Raw genomic sequence first — 17370 nt, forward strand, 5'->3', positions numbered from 1 at the left:
TTTTCTCGTAGAAGGTTTTATAGACTTAGCAACCACTGTGGTTGTGTCTGTAGTCACACACTAAAGTATCATCGACAGAAATTAAAAAAAAAACCCGGTTTCGTTGTTTAGCAGAAAGTCTATCGTTCATTTGTTTAATTTACGTGAACGTGCAATTCCTAAATATCAATTTCTCGCATTTTGCAGTTCCCCGAGCACCTAGTTAACAGAATATCTCGTTCCCGTCACATAGTGTCTTGATCGCAGAACGTCTTCTCGAAATATCCGGGTTTCTGAGTATCCTTTTTCTGGAATATCTTCTTCCAAGAATATCAAAAATCTAGGGTATCCACTTCGCAATGTACCACTTTGGGTAATACCTAGTTCTCGGAGGAAGCAATTTCTTGATTGTCAATTCCTGTACTTATACATTTAGCGAAATACCCACTTCTAGGAATATCGAGTTCTCAATATATGTACCTATACAGGCTATTGAATATTCAGTTCTCTTAGTATCTGGAGTATCCTTTTTTTAGTGTATCCATCTTCCGGAATATTGTTTTAGGAATTTTCAGTTCGTAGAGTTTTCTCAGAATTCGTTTTTTATTTTCTTAATCTATATATTGTCCGCAATATTGTTTTGTCAACATCCAGCTCCAAGAGTTCACAGTTCCATGAGTATCTTGTTCCTGGGGTATCCAGTCCCCAGATTGGTATTCTGGAAAAACAGAGTTCCAAATTTCCAGAGCATCAATTACGCGGAAGTATCCACTTCGAGGAATATCAGTGTTTAATATCAATATTAGTGTTTTCAGAGTAGCAGGTTACGAAATATCTAGCTCTGAGAATGTCAGCCAGCCCTCCCTTACCCAGTTCTGAGCCTGTTAAGTTATCAATATAAAGGGAAAAGTAAACAAGGAATTCTCATCGTTATAGAGTACGCGTGTTTTCAATGCGACCTCCATCGTGTAGGCGTAATAAGTAGTAGGAAAACCATCTGTTGCCTGCTCGATGTCATTGACCTATCTGAAGTCTATACTAGTACTCAAAATTAGTCATCCTAATGCTATATTTAGACTTGTGGGATTTGCGTTTTACTGTTATTAGACATTACCATAATATATGAAGTCATTTTTCTTGGTAGGTACTTGACGAAATTTGATAGTCATTTTCTTTTTTATTGAGTGTTCGAAATTATTTTATAACCACATCGAAACAACCTATATGCGTATCGAAACATAAGGGTTAAAATGGAAATATAGGCTCGGTTTTTAAGCTACAGTTCTCCAGACAGCCATCTTAGCGCAACGTATTCAAATATAACTCAGTAGAACAACAGCTAGAAACCTACTGCCATTTAAGTAAGGTATCGGGGCTGGTATTGTTGGTCCAAAAAAGGCATGGTATCTACTACCCTATTGGCCAATTACACAGAGCTATTTAAAACCGGTCATTGAACAGTTCATCATAAACATGGTGGAAACGCAAATAGTATCGCAAGACTATCAATTTCCCATCTCGCAATATTTGAATTATTATAAAAGATCGAATCACTCGTGTCCCTGATCGCCGCCAATAAATTGCGTCAGTTCAATGTCAATGCCACAATAAATTCTACACGTGTTTATATGAATATATTTGAATTGTAGTAAGTAAAGTAATATATTAGGGGATAATAGAATTTATTAACTATGAATGAACACGTGAATTTACTATAAACGAATTGACGAGGGACAAAGTGGAACTTGTTTATTATTTCGACAACTCACCTGTTAACGATCTAACACAGTGCATGGTAAACAGCATGGTAACGCATCTAGTCTCACAACACTCAGTCTATCATCTCTCTTTATTTTTATTATTAACAATCCCTTTTGTGCATCTTTCAATTCACGTGATATAGGCGAATTAGGATGAGCTGATTTGTCACATCTAAAAGCCTAAAAAGCAAAATAAGAAGGAGAAGAAAGCAGACCAATCGAAATCCGTGATGACTGCCAAAAAACTGCGTCATTTCGATGTCAATGTCAAAGCGCCAAGCTTGCGTTGTTTCGCGTATTCGCATTCGCGTTGTTGCTAAGAATATACAGTGCACGTGGATAAATGAACATAAATAATTGTAAAAGGACAAACCTTATCAATGAATAAGGGAGTTATAATAATTTTAACAAAATTTTAAACCTCTAAATTTATTTAAATTAAGTAATTCATTGGGGCGTATCGGAAGTCGGAACCTATGCGATATTTGTATGACAAACCTGTCAGCAAGAAGTACCTTTTATAAACAGCATAGTCTCGCAAACAGTCTCACAACACTGCTCATCTTGCATTTTTTTTAAGTTTTAAAAGCAAACCGACCGAATGTCTTCGCGTCCGTGATAGCCGCCAATAAACTGCGTCAGTTCAATGCCAATGTCACGCGCGCCCTGCTTGTGTCGTTTCGCGTATTTGCAATCGCGTTGTTGCTAAGAATACACACTGCAAGCGGATGTATAAATATATTTAAATAGATATTAGCCCTTGTCATATGTTTCCGCGTATGCGTATAATAGAAAATTCTCGCTAATTAATAAGTGCCCGACTTTGAAGGTCAATGCCAAATGCACGTAGAGACCGTTGAACGAATTGCCGAGGAATATCGCAGACTACCCTGACCTTTTATATACATTCGAAATTGGCGGTAAAAATATATGCCTTTCGTGAAAGGAATTAAAAAGAAAGATGTGTCGCATTTATGTTATACTAAAAAAACAAGACTATATTTAGAAGGAGACGATATCGTGTTACCCGCAATCAGAAACTGGTATCGTTTGGGTGTCCGTAAACCAAGTGATAAAAGTTTTTTGATTGCAGGTTCTAACGAGATCCTGTGATCGATTTTTGTTAGGATACCGCCCATCTTGTTAAACACATAGTAAATATGATGTCTCGTTGTCGATACAGAAGTAGTGGAGAATGGTCCAGTCTCGAGCGCGGCGCTGGGCGCGCACCCGCTGGCGCCACACCTGCCACAGCCCGCGCTCTCCTTGCTCTCCGCTCACGTACTGCAGCCAGCCCCCGTGAGTACTCCGCGTGCCACGGTCGGCACACAACTACTGGAGAATGGTCCAGTCTCGAGCGCGGCGCTGGCGCCACACCTGCCACAGCCCGCGCTCTCCTTGCTCTCCGCTCACGCGCTGCAGCCAGCCCCCGTGAGTAGTCCACGTGCCTCTGTCCCCACACAAGTAGTCGGTAATCTTTAAGAATCATGCCTGGAGTTGTGTGCAACTTTTGACACGCTGTACACCCACGTCACGTGAGTACACCGACCAAGAACTATGTCACCTCACCGACTGGTTTTTCCAGAAAAGAGTAAGAGTTCGTACAGGCATATTCTAAGACACCGTGCGACTGATAATATCTTAAGTCCGATGCTGACCGACTGCCGCAAATGAAGATGACGAAGTTGCCAGCTCACATTAAAATGTAGACTCTTCTTATAACCCTTTACTATAACATAAGCCAATTTCGATATGGAATGTTTCCCAACAAAACGTTGCTTAGCAACATTGGTTGGAGACGCGGGTGATAATGAATCTGTTGTAAAATTTTGACATTATATTTTTAAGAATACTTGAAATAAATAAATCAGAATGTAAGAAATATTTATATTTTTAATACTTATAATATTATCTATATTTTTAAAATTTCAGCTTTGTTATGTTAATTTAAACAGTTTTAAATCGAAGTAATGGCAGATTTCCCCTTTGCCAGAAAAATTTTACTACGCTCAAGTTGGGTAAAACAGGATAACTCATCGTAAAAAAGTTCGTTAATCGAAAAAAAAAACATTATTTCATAACTTTTGTAGGAAATTTGACGATTGATCAAAAAAATACCAAATGTTACTAATTCGCGAAATTCTATGATGAGTAGGTACTATAATATAGGGTTATACATGTAGTAGTAATTAAAAATTTATAAATTTTTGTAAGAAGCTTCTTACGCATTCAAATAAAGTTGTTTAGCTAATATTATAATGTTAAACTTGGAAAGGGTGAAACAATACAACAATTTTTTAATATGAAAAGTGTGATATCGTAATTTTTGGTTTGTTTACATATATTCCTCAGCTTGTTTGGCTATAGTATAGATATATATCGCTAGACATTTAAAAACGAATTTTTGTATTACGTTGCAAATACACGCCGATGCCAACTGTCTGTTTGTTGTAAACTAAACTTGATTTATTGTGTATCAGACGTCAAAAAGTGCTTCGTCGACGACAATCGCGCCAAGCGTCGCAAACACGACGTCGGTCGCGAGTGTGGTCAGCGCGACCATAGCCAGTATCGCCAGCATAACGTCCTCCATGTCGAACGCGTCGTCGCCGCTCACCGTGAACGGGCCCACGCACGCGCCGCACACGCCGCACACGCCGCACGCGACGCATGCCGCGCACGCGCCACACACGCCGCACACGCCCCACACGCCGCACACGCCCCACACGCCGCAACACATCGTCAACAAGTAAGTGTACTCCAGTTCAGCAGCGGTATTGTAATTGAGTATCGCTTTAGAACACCATTAACCTTTTAGTATGTCGAACGACGGGATATCTTATCAACATACATTGAAAATGCACTATTAAATAGTGTTCTACAAACGACAGAACTCTTTAAAGAGAACCCAGCGATAATAAGGGGACTTTTCGGGATAGGGGCTCACTAAAATTACAAGGCCGAATCAAAAACACGAAATCCAAATTCAAAACTTTTCTCAAGGACGAACGCATTTCTGAAGAAGTTTAGGGTATGTGGCCTGAAGAAGTTTAGGGCAGGGCCATTTTGACAATAATAATTGACTACGACATTGGTTTTTTTTTTATTACACTTCTATACTGGATCCTTATCTGGCGATAAATGAAATTCAAATTCAAAATTCAAATTTAAAATTTCTTTATTCATGTAGGCCTATCACAGGCAATTATGAAGCGTTCATACATAATTGTTTACATAATTGTAACGGGATGGTGATAACTTCGTTCGCCAACTTAAATCTAAAGCTACGAGGGTTCCAAACGCGCCCTGGTCTAAGAAGAGCCCACAACAAACTTAGCCGGGTAAATTTATTTTTTTGTTATCACCATCTTCCAGTAAATTTAAATTAAGCTATGAAGCTAGAGCAATTCACACCCAAGCTTTTTTATCGTCTAAATAATCCTTAATGTTATAATAGGATTTTTCTGTAAGCTTACGTTTTATATAAACTTTGAACTTATTGAGAGACAACTCAAAGATTTCATTTGGTAATTTGTTATAAAATAATATACAATTGCCCTTTTATGAATTTGCAATTTTGTGTAGCCTAGTAAACTGCACAGCGATTTATTTTTGCTTCTAATATTTATATTGTTACAGTGCATTTTCTTTTTAAATTTTGATATATTTTTATGGACATAAATTAAATTTTCATATATGTACTGACTATGCACCGTCATTATTTTAACTTCTTTAAATTTATCCCTTAATGACTCTCTTGGGCCCATTTTATATATCGCACGAACAGCCCTTTTCTGCAGGACGAAAATAGAAAATAAAGAAGCAGCATTACCCCATAATAAAATGCCATAGGACATAATGCTGTGAAAATAACTAAAATAAACAAGCCTAGCAGTTTCTATGTTTGTCATATGACGAATCTTTTTTACCGCGTATGCTGCAGAACTAAGTCTGTTCGCTAAATTATTTATATGTGGGCCCCATTGAAGCTTAGCATCTAAAGTTATTCCTAAAAAGATTGTCGTATCCACCAAATCCAACTCCTCATTATTAAGTTGTACAATGGTTTTTACTTGTTTAACATTCGGTAGTGTGAATTTAATACTCTTCATTTTTTTTCGGTTAAGAGCTAAGTTATTAGCCTCAAACCATTGTACTACTTTAGCGAGACATATGTTTACATCGTCAAGATTTTTTTCACGACGTTTAATTTTAAACATCAATGATGTATCATCAGCAAGCAATACTATCCCGTGATTGTCCTCAGCTAGGTAAGGAAGGTCATTCATGTAAATGAGGAATAGGAAGGGTCCTAATATAGATCCCTGGGGGACACCAATTTGCACAAATGACCCGTTAGACCGCTTTCCGTTCACGTCAACTTTTTGAATTCTATCATTAAGATAGGAAATCATTAAATCTAGAGCTATGCCCCGAATTCCATAGTGGTGTAGTTTCCTGATTAATGTTTCATGTTGTACACAATCGAAAGCCTTGGACCAGTCACAGAAGACGCCAAGTGCGTCCCGCGCTGACTTCTCCCAGGCTTCAAATATATTTTTTACTAACTCAACACCAGCATCGGTTGTTGAGCGACCCCGTGTAAAACCAAATTGCTGCCCGTGCAATAAATCGTTCTTATTAAAAAAGTGAAGTAATTGATTTAATATAAGTTTTTCAAAGATTTTACTGAGAGTAGGTAGTACAGATATTGGTCTAAAGTTAGAGGGGTCGGTAGTACTACCCGATTTGAACAACGGAACTAGTTTGCTATGTTTCATTAAATCAAGAAACACACCACAGTCTATACAATTATTAAATATGAATGATAGGTCAGGTGCAATTATATCAATCAAAGACTTTACAACGTTAACGGAAATGCCCCACAAGTCATTTGTTTTCTTATTATTTAATAATTTAAATGCCTTAATAACGTCTGAGCTGCTAACGTGTCTGAACTTAAAAGTATCGTTACATTCAGGCACATTAAACTTCAACAAAGAGAGAGCGGTGTCCGGTGATGATTTCAATGATTTTGTTGTGGAGACAGGAATGTTGGTGAAGAACGTTTCAAAAGCAGTTGCAACCTCGAAAGCTGACGTTATTGACTTGTTATCTACATCAAGTTTGATGTCATTAGTTCGAGGTGTTACTCTTCCTGTCTCCTGATTAATTATATTCCAAGTTGTTTTTATAACATTACTGCTATTTTTTATTTTATTCTGTATGAATATAGATTTAGCCAAAATGCATTCACGTTTAAATTGTTTGGAAAACAATTGCAAATTTTTTTTGAACTCATCACTGGTGTTATATTCTCGTATCGCGTACAGATCATATAACCTTTGTCTACTTTTATGCAATTCAGTCGTAGCCCACTCACTGAAAACTAGTGTATCAGTAATCAAATGATGCAGTGTCTAATGGTAGTGGGCTAATCTATGGGTTATGGCAAATTACAAAAACATAGAATGTGGAACGCTCGGAATAGATTATCGGAAATGGGAATAAAAAACGGTTTAGTGCGTGTTTAATGCATATCAACCGCATAAGGTTGCTATCGATCACGGCGTTTCGCTATTGAAAGAATAAATGAATACGCTTTTAATGTACACTAAAAAAAAATACACATAAAGAGACCTCATCGCTAAATCGCTGTCCTGTGTTTATTTCTGTTATATTGTTTATTAAGATATTCTTTCTCTGTCCCGCAGTGGTAGAGTGAGCGAGACGCCGAGCACGCCGTCCCTCAACACCCTGAACGCACTGAACACATTGAACACGCTGAACACGTTGAACACGCTCAACACCCACAACGCGATGAACACGAGCGCGAGCGTGACGAGCGTGAGCGCCGCAAACGTGGCGAGCGGCGTCACGGCCTCGCTCAAGAGCATGGCGCAGGAAGCCGTGCAGCGAGCGGGGCTCGACCACCATCACACGCAGGTATGTACCCGCACGCCGCTTGCGTCTACAGTCTGTGCGTTTGGTGCAACGCTCCAAGCTCCAGTCCGATTCAAACTTTATGACTTCGAACTTCGTGCGTTTCGATGAGTATAATTCATCCATTTTTTTTCCGTTTATTTATTAATATATATATATATATTTACAACGTGTAAAGGAATTCCCAAATTCTGTTAAAGGGTGCATAAGTATATTTCATAAGGAATCACCCTGTAAAAATATTAAATCAAAAGAAGCATATTTATTGTTGTAATGTTGATTTATGACAACCCTATTTAAGAAAAAAGACCGACACGCGCATAGTACCTACGCTACGCGAAACGTACCAAACTAAGTGACAGGAGTCACTTGATTTTACTGTTGCCGCTAAGCAGCATTGTTGCAAGTGGGTGCCGGTGTTATTAGGGGCAGATGAGGCTTAACACCTACGCCTCGAGTTGATGGGCACAGTGGCGACGCGTTGCAGAACGTGTTCCTAGCATGTCCTACGAAGTGTTGCTCTGTATGAAGATGGTGGTTTTCCACTTACCATCACGTGCGCCATCAGCTTGGTCCGTATTATTATTATTAAAAAAAAGCGTATCAGCGGAACATTTCTACGCGGAGCTATTCTCGAAGCCAACTCCCGTGACGCCCTAAAGTTTTAAGCGGCCTGTACTGACCCAAGGAATGCCCCAAGGAGCCTTATGAAGCCCAGTAATTTAAATTTGATCTCGGTGGAATATGTGCAACACGTATAACTCGCGCCATTAAAGAATAGATTTATAAAAGATGGCCAATGTCGCATATCCGTACATTGTGCGAAAGAGACAGAATGCCATCGACCGCCTTTTATAAATCGATTAGCTGTTGCCCGCATTGTTCGTCCGCGTTTTTTAGGTTTTTTTTTTTTCTAATCTCGTAAAACCCATTAGTTTTCCTGGGACCACAGGTCGCCTATGCTACTCTCCTAATACTGTTTTCACCTAACTAGTAGTCTCTTGTGCTACTTCTACCATCTATTGCGATCACGAACCTGTCTGCCCAGCGTAGTAACTGTGTGCGAACCCTCCCCTTGAGAGATTACCTTTAGTGCAGCACTGTTGACAATGTGTTTGTTTGTTTGTTTGAAGTCTTAAGTGCACACACACATTTTATACAAATTAAGCACAAATACAGAAGAAACTTAGAAAATAAAATAGAGCGTGCAAAGGCAGTCTTGTCACTAAAGCGATCTCTTCCAGAGAACCTTTGAAACAACGAAGGAACGGGTTGGTGCAGCAATCTCAGTTTAAAAATATATATTAATATATATACAAAATAATTATAATAAACTCTTTACTCATAAATTCTAATACTACACACATATTATACATAATATATATAAGTATATATAGAAATGGTTTTCCAAACGCTTCTTTAATAAATTTAGGGTTTGAGCCTGACGTATTTCAGCAGGCAGGGAATTCCAGAGTCTGGTACAATTAACCTTAAAAGAGTTACTTAAGTTACAAACTTAAGTACAATTAACCTTAAAAGAGTTAGTTAAGAGGTATTTCGTGCGACTGAATGGGACCTGGAGTTTGCCGTCGGTGCATGATCGAAGCAAGTTCTGGCCGTCCGGCTCCGTAAAATGTGTGTGAGAGATGAGAAAGTGACAGACAGAGAAATTGATGTTGCAGGACGATGAGGAAAAGAACGACGCCGTGATGCGACTACAAGCCGGGCTCACGGTCGGCGGCGCTATAGGAAGTAACGCGCGGCGCGGGGCGGCGCTGTCCCAAGCACACATACCTCCGTTATTAGGAGTCGCGCCATTAGGACCCCTCCCTCTGAACAACGTGAGTATTGTATACTAACCATTTCCCGACACTTCATACACCCTTTTCGAAAACTATTAGCGTTTCGGTTTCAGGGATAAGTCTCAGAGACAGTAAATAATGTAGCTCTAAAGCATGTGAAGTAATAGTTCAGTAGTTTTCTATTCAAAGTCAAAGTCAAAGTAAAAAATTTCTCTATTCAAATAGGCACATAGAAGGCACTTTGAATGCGTACATTACATATTTAAAAAAAATTAACATATAAGTGAGATGATAATAATGCTTACACATGTAAAATAAAGCAACGAGGCCTTCTGGCCTAAGAAGAAGTCCACAACAAACTTAGCCAGGTGTTCCTTTTGTTATCACCATCTCACATTGCTATTTAAAACTATTTAATAAGGAATGCGTACATTACATATTAAAACAAATTAACATAGAAGTGGGCTGATGATAACTACATTTGTAAACTTAGAAATAAAGCAACGAGGCCTTCTGACCTAAGAAGAAGCCCACAACAATCTTAGCCAGGTGTTCCTTTTGTTATCACCATCTCACATTGTCATTTTAAACTATTTAAGAAGGAACCCGACAAAAATTTACCAAGATACGTTAAGCGGGCAAGCCATGCGCGAATGCAATTCTTCCCCACGTTCGATCTTTATCGGCACAAGAAACCGTCGTTAGGAAACCTGCATGCGTAAAAGATGTATCTCAAAAGTTTGTGAAGTCTACCAATCCACACTTAGCCATCGTAGTGAATTACGGCTTAAACCATTCCCATTCCCAGAGATGAGGCCCGCTTTGTTGGTCAATATTGCTGTAGGTTATGCAGCACTGAAAATTGCCACAGTGTTGCCATTTTTTCCATATTCTACTTGAACTACAACAGGTTTTAAAATAGATAATATATTAAAATGTGTCAATTTTGCCATAGGACCACCAAGTGCAATTCCAGATGATGGAGGCGGCGTTTTACCACATGCCGCACCCGTCCGACTCAGAGCGCACGAGGGTATATCTACCGAGAAATATTTGCCAAACGCCCGTCTACTATAATCAGGTTAGTGCGGATGGATATCACTGTATGGGATATCTGCCTCTTCAATTTGATTGAGCTTTCTTTAAGGTATTTCCAATCAATAAATGGTGCAAGCAGCATCAGTAATTTATCAACATAACTTTTACTACAATTTCGTTTTTTTTTTTTTTTTAAATCTCTAGTATTATAACCTTTGTTAATGTAATAATTTCGAATTACTAGGTAGGTACGTACTCGTAGTCTGCCTGAAGTACATCAGGTCACCAATAAATGAACTGTACTGTATATCATCATATCTCCGTTCCAGGTGCTGTTACCCCACTCAGACTCTGTGGAGTTCTTCCAGCGGCTGTCGACGGAAACGCTATTCTTCGTGTTCTACTACATGGAGGGAACTAAAGCTCAGTACCTTGCTGCCAAAGCACTTAAAAAACAAAGTTGGCGGTTCCATACCAAGTACATGATGTGGTTCCAGAGGCACGAGGAGCCTAAGGTTATCAATGAGGAGTATGAGCAGGTATAATCAGTTTTATATACTCTTACTATATTCAAGTAACGAGTTAGGATTGATTATGGATTTCAAGGTCTTTGCTTTAATTAAGGTAATTTTGGACCTACCAATGCATAAGTTTAAAGAATGTGTTAAAACACATTTATTACAGCGAGGTTATTATACAATTGATGAGTTTCTTAATGACAAGGTTGCTTGGAAGCATCCGGCTCCGCTTTCATCTCTCATAAGATAGAAAAATGAATGTTAAAATGCAAAATGTAAATTTTTGATGTTGGAAAAGAACAACTGCTGTGTTTCTTGCCGGCTTCTTCTCGGTAGAATCTGCCTTCCGAACCGGTGGTAGAGTCACTACAAACAGACAGACTTGACGTTTCAAAAGTGCTTGTATTAGGCCTTCTTGAAATAAATGAATTTTGAATTTAATTCTGGTTGGGCTATTGTCCATATAATATTAGCAGCATAGATGCCCTATTACTGGCTAGATCTTCTTTTCCTTGGTGATTGTGATGCTAAATATTTTCACCATGTGACCAGTTTTAAATTGAAAGTCTTGCAATCACATATATAATTATTATACTCCAGCATAGAGTTGAGAAACAATTTAATTACTCTTATACCTTTTCGTGTAATAATACTAAGCGTTATGTAATTTCAGGGCACGTACATATACTTTGATTATGAGAAGTGGGGCCAGAGGAAAAAGGAGGGCTTCACGTTCGAGTACAAGTACTTAGAGGACCGCGACTTGAACTGAGTGCGCAGCGACCGCCGCCCCCCAGCCCGCCCCGCACCCCCCAGCTGACACCAGGTCGGGGGGCCCGCCCGTTAGCTCCCGCGGACCGAGGACCAAAGGACCTGCGAAGGCGCCACGAAATTGTAAAATTTCTCCGTCATTCCGTTACCGAGTATTAAGAATAATATTCGCGACCGGTTCGTCCGATCTCTGTGATGATTGATGAACCGACGCCACAATCGCGAGTGACAAAAGTGAAAGTGAAAAAAAGTGAAAGTGAAAACCAAAAATGAAAAAACTTACAAGTGCTCAACGGTTTCCACCCGTCGGTGTGGAAGACTCAGTGCGCGGCAGCCGACCGGAGCCACCGGATCTTTTGTATGATAGTTTCACTCTTCTGGCAGTTTGTTTTTATTGTTGTAAACGTAAGTAACGAATTTGTAAAACGAACGATGATGCGAAAGATATCATGTGATGCAATAAGTATAGTGCGGCCGTGACCGTCGAACCATTGTGATATCGTTATAGGAACCCGGAGCGCACTCGGATGACTCATTGTGACCGTTTATTATACCTTATTTCTTGCACAAGCAAGGCATGACAGTCAACAATAAAGAAGTATAAAGGTCATAAAGCTCATTAGAATGTGTGGTGAGCAGCGTATGTTGCGTCTGGATTAATCATAGGGGCCACAAAAGCTGAAACTTTATAAATAATTTTAATTTATGATCAGAGGTCTGTTGAGTGTGCAAAGTTTTACTGTGTTCCGCTTTGCACATACTAAATCAATTTCAACTTTTGTGGTAAACCCTAAAACAATTTATTGGACTTTTCATATTCCTGTTACACATTTAACAAAAGTAAATAAGAAAGCTTAGTCCCTAGTTAACATATATCATGCCTTAAAGTGTGGAATCTCATTTTTATAAAAAAATAAACAAATATTGAATCAAACATAGACTGACATGTCATTGAACCCGACTGCTTGCCGAATGTGTCCAGATCTCAATCTTTCATAACAGGTTGGCCTCTAAATCCTACTAACTTAGTTGCAATGAGACCATAGTTACCAATTGGTAATAACTTTGTTGCAATTAATGTCACTAGAATTTAGACTGAGATATATAATAAAGTGAAAAGAATCATTAAAATATAACTTCTTGTAGCAGGATATTTAGCAGTCCTTCCCTTCCCTTTTGGCAGCTTTTGAAAAAACCTTACTACCAAAACACTGAAGGATTATTTCAATAATATTATTTAATTATATTTGCCCTTTAAGGTGCAACATATTTCCACCTACGCTATTTAAAAGTTTATCTTTTTCTATTCTTCATAATCCGTGTAACATTATGCTATGTGAATCAACCCCCTTCCATTGGGGGTTTGTTTGAGTCTTATACTTGGTTAGACACATCTACCTCGTATATTGAACTAGAATTACAAAATAATTACAATCAACAAATGATATTTATAATAAATTAGGTATTCAATTGAACACCAAAAGCTCTGCTAAGCAATATCTAGTTATTTATAATTAAGATACAACATTCTTGTGTAAGATAAATGCCAAAATTGGTGAAACAACACTTTTGCTAAGCTAGTTAAACTGGTGCTAATCAAATTTTAGACCATACTTAATTAATTAATTGCAAAGTCGTACTATTGCTGAGTTGATGATGCTGCTTATATGCGGACCCTGATGTACAAAAGATGGCCTATTGAATAGGAAAGTGACTACTTTTTCACTTGCAATGCGTGTTCACTTCAACTTTGCCATAAAAAAATAATGATCTTTGTTCAGTGTGCTAAAAGCAGGAATTGTTAGTAATTTATATTATAAAACTCTAAAAAAGTCCAATAAATTTTATACTTGTCATAGTATTGCTATGAGGTAGATTTATTATCGGGTACACAAACAGTACATACATTTTTGATATATTGCTTGACTATTCACCATTTGGTCACTTATGTTTTAATAATCCGAGAGTGCTTTGGGCGAATTGTTTTATAATCTTGATTATAGCGACTGGATTAGTTTGGAATTACTTTAAGTACTGATTTGATGCGTACCACGAAAATACTATTGGCATTTTATTGTGTGGAATATTAAAACAAATGTTCTATGTTTTTTTACAATGAAAAACTTGTAATATAAAGAATGAAAATGACTTAAAAGTAAATTTAACATAGAATCATTTGAATGTATGTTTGATTACTCTTTAATTAATGTGATTTGGTGAGAAGGGATATAAAGGGCATATCTCAGAGGATACCTTCAAATAGCTGGACTCTCAAAGTTTTGACAATAATATAAGTTTAAAGAATATTGGGTATGTTAAATTAAGACTCACCAAAGACTTCCTAAAAATATTGATTCCTAACCAATAAATGCCTGGTTTCAACATATTGCATCAATGTAATTGCACAGTTAGATCATTGCAATGTCTGCTAACAAAATTAGAATTGTCAACTACTTAATAGATTTGTTTTTGATGTAGAATCCAGGCCTTAGATTAGATATTTGTCAGTTTTGCGTTTAAGTTATGTAGTGTGTTCGTGGTACTTGTTGGTCAGAGCTAACCGTAGCTAGGGATCTCCAAGGATGTGTTTTAATTTACTTTTTCACCTCCGATATATTATATTTATTAGTACATATAAAAATTGTATATCAACTTTACATCTAGTGCATTTAAATTGAACAAAATTTGATATCGGATTAGTAAAAAAAAGTTATTCGAGCGTGTATATAATCACTGCCAAATGTGTTTATTTATATTGTGTATTGGAAAAGTAAAATAGGACTGCTTGGGAAAGGTACTTATTTATTTTTGTGATATTGTGGTCATGGAGCTAGTGTGAAATTTTGAGTAGAGAAGTACTTTTGATAATTGCAAAGTGATAAGTGTAGTATAGGACTCCTTTACCTTCTAGTATGGCAATCCTAGACTTGCAGGACTCACTGTGGGGGGCATGCAAATCATGTTCTCATTCGTGTATGTAAACTGTACTTGGTAAATATAAAGCATGCTCTTAACATAATATTAAGTTATATTACAACGGAAAAACAATCTGGAATACATGACATGTCTACGTGAAATCCTGAATCGTAAATTTTGAATCAACCGCAAATCAACTGTCAAGTCTAGGTTGTCAATTATAATAGGGTACTATGGTACAAACATTCAGCTTTTGTCAAATACCACCTCAAAGTATCCCACCAGATCTCTGGCTATATATTGTATAGATGAGGTGAAAAAGTATAATTATATTTTGTTCGGTAATCTTGTGGAATGGAATAGTACTGCCAGATTCACCGCCAATATGTATGTAAAATTGCATTATAGATACTTTGTACAAATTTTAAATTATACAATAAAATAATTTAAAAAAATACATGCTCATGTTTAGCAATTTTGTGTTCCATTGAGTATGAAGAATTTAACATTACCATCAAACTTAATTAATTTGTGGCGATACATAGCTCCATAGCAGTACATGGTGGAAGTGTGGTAGTGTATTGCAAACGGGTTGTTAAGAAGTCTGCTTATTATTTAACTATAGGCTTATTTATATGCAACATTTAATAATATTATTGCACTAGGTAAGATCATTTATAGTGTATACAGAGGTTAGTGATAATAACGGGCACCATATCAGCATTAGGAAAGTCAAGCGATACATTTTTATTTGATTTATAGTATTGTGACCTAGACCACCCAATGCGACGTTGTGTTGGGAAGCTTTCAGTGTGATTGGATGTGGTATTGGTGACACGACTTGTATCGCTGGTTCTTTAGTTTTGGCTCACAGGTTCTTGGGCAATTGTTATTACTTAAGCAGGCTCTACATCTTCCAATCTTTATAATTATTTATTAAAATGGGGGGGTCTACGTCCATCTGTTCCACAAATTATTTAAACATTCGATTGCTTTGTTACCTGAAATTCAAACTTCATACTCACAATGCTACATATTTCTTTTTTGTCAAATATAAGCATATATTTTTCATATTGATGCTGATTTGTTTGGACACAAAACTAAAACCTGTTTCATTAACATTTCTCAACACATCCAAGTAATGAAACAAACTGATTATTAGTATGTTAGGATCACGGTCATACATACACCATCTTTGAATATTCCGATTGATGCAAACTTCCAAAAATTGTGCGCTCAGGTGCCATTTTTTGTTTAATCAGGTGACGGTTTTGTTTATGTCCATTTTCTATATTATTTCATTCATTATATCTCATTGTAATCTGTTGATAAGTTCTTAGCAAAATTGTTATTTCTTAAAAAAATCATAATAATAATGTTGCTAAGTAATTAACCTATAGATTACAGAAAGATAGACTATAGAAAATGGATGATAGTGTGCAAGAGATTCAGCATTTGATTTTTAAGCCGGGTGCACATACGTATCACTCCGCGCGACACAGCTTATGGTGAGTCTTAACAAATCATAGTATTTTTTATGCCTATACACAATACCTGACCTAACATGTAGGTAATTCGGTTGTACACAAATCTTTAATTAGACAGATAGAACTATTTTTAGAACTGTCAAACATTTATATACAACCAAATTAGCAACAATGTGTTTCCGAGCATACAAAATACTAAAATTAGATTGGACTCAACACACATGGAGTCGTGTGGGGTGGTAAAGCGTGATGCATTCGTGCCCGTTGCGTAAATTTGTACGGAGTAGAGTCAGGATTCACCGTAAGTGAGACCGTAGTGTGGTGTAGTAAGTTGGGTGGGCTTGTCACTTTACGCGTCGCGCGCGTGGTTTTGCGCGCGCGGCGTTGCCATACGCGTCTGGAGGGCAGAGGGTGCGAGGCGGGGCGGGCGATCTCGTTAATTCCGTGCGTGGTGTTGATAGTTTTCATTTTTGTAAAAAGTCTATCGTGAGAGATGAGATGTGGTAAATAATTTAAAAAATTATCTGTACAGTTCTATTTGTATAGAAATAATAAATAACGATTAAAAAAATTTTAAAACATGTTGTGATTTCTTCTTGTGCCGCTAAGAGACGAACCGACTTGATTGGTGCCAACAATCCGAACAACGAAATAAGCGCGTGTACTAAATTTTTAGTTTCTAATATGACAAGTTTAATCATAGTGCAATACTTTTAAGTAATTGTGCAAAGAATAACACTACTTTTGGACCTGCCAAATTGGCTTATTCATTGGATTGTGTACAACTGAATTATCACTAGTATCGTAAAGTTACTTGATGATAGTGTGTTACCATATTGTCTGACAAAAGGTATAAAAAGTTAGGTCTACATTTGTATATTTTTGATGTAGTTTGTTAACTCGTGCTGAATCCGAAGTAGGATAGGTTTAGAATAGGTTTTATTTGTCTCATATGATGAAAAGTGAAGATGGCCTAAGATGGGACGCGCTTGCATACAATACGACTATTCAGTCTAGTTTTAAAGGTAGTTAGCAAATCAAGAAATATATTTTCAGAAGGATGTTCAAAAACCTAGCCCCATAGTTGACATGAAAACGAATACTTGAACGTAAAGTTTGGTATCTCGACGCAAGATGATAAAAGTTAAGGACAGAC

At 37.4% G+C, this 17370-nt stretch overlaps 2 protein-coding genes across 5 annotated transcripts in view; one reads left to right on the top strand and one right to left on the bottom strand.

Moving 5' to 3' along the window:
• LOC120628747 (lutropin-choriogonadotropic hormone receptor-like) overlaps positions 1-2375 on the bottom strand; it is a 109588-nt gene extending 107213 nt beyond the window's left edge. Inside the window, exon 1 of one of the 2 annotated variants that reach the window (XM_039897350.1) lies at positions 2255-2375. The gene's annotated coding sequence lies outside the window, so the exon portion shown is untranslated. Of the gene's footprint in view, positions 1-1748; positions 1869-2254 lie in introns of those variants that run through there. The other variant, XM_039897352.1, reaches the window with a different exon arrangement.
• The window catches only part of LOC120628745 (CCR4-NOT transcription complex subunit 3), a 55694-nt gene extending 39372 nt beyond the window's left edge, over positions 1-16322 (top strand). Inside the window, exons 10-16 of one of the 3 annotated variants that reach the window (XM_039897345.1) lie at positions 2923-3170; positions 4220-4488; positions 7454-7685; positions 9365-9523; positions 10440-10565; positions 10852-11061; positions 11714-16322. In XM_039897345.1, coding sequence (XP_039753279.1) covers positions 2923-3170; positions 4220-4488; positions 7454-7685; positions 9365-9523; positions 10440-10565; positions 10852-11061; positions 11714-11812 — 1343 coding nt within the window. In that variant the 3' untranslated portion in view covers positions 11813-16322. The remainder of the gene's footprint in view (positions 1-2922; positions 3171-4219; positions 4489-7453; positions 7686-9364; positions 9524-10439; positions 10566-10851; positions 11062-11713) is intronic. The other 2 variants (XM_039897347.1, XM_039897346.1) reach the window with 2 other exon arrangements.
• Positions 16323-17370: the final 1048 nt, after the last annotated feature.

This window comes from Pararge aegeria, chromosome 13 (genome assembly GCF_905163445.1).
Source record: "Pararge aegeria chromosome 13, ilParAegt1.1, whole genome shotgun sequence".
NCBI lineage: Eukaryota > Metazoa > Arthropoda > Insecta > Lepidoptera > Nymphalidae > Pararge > Pararge aegeria.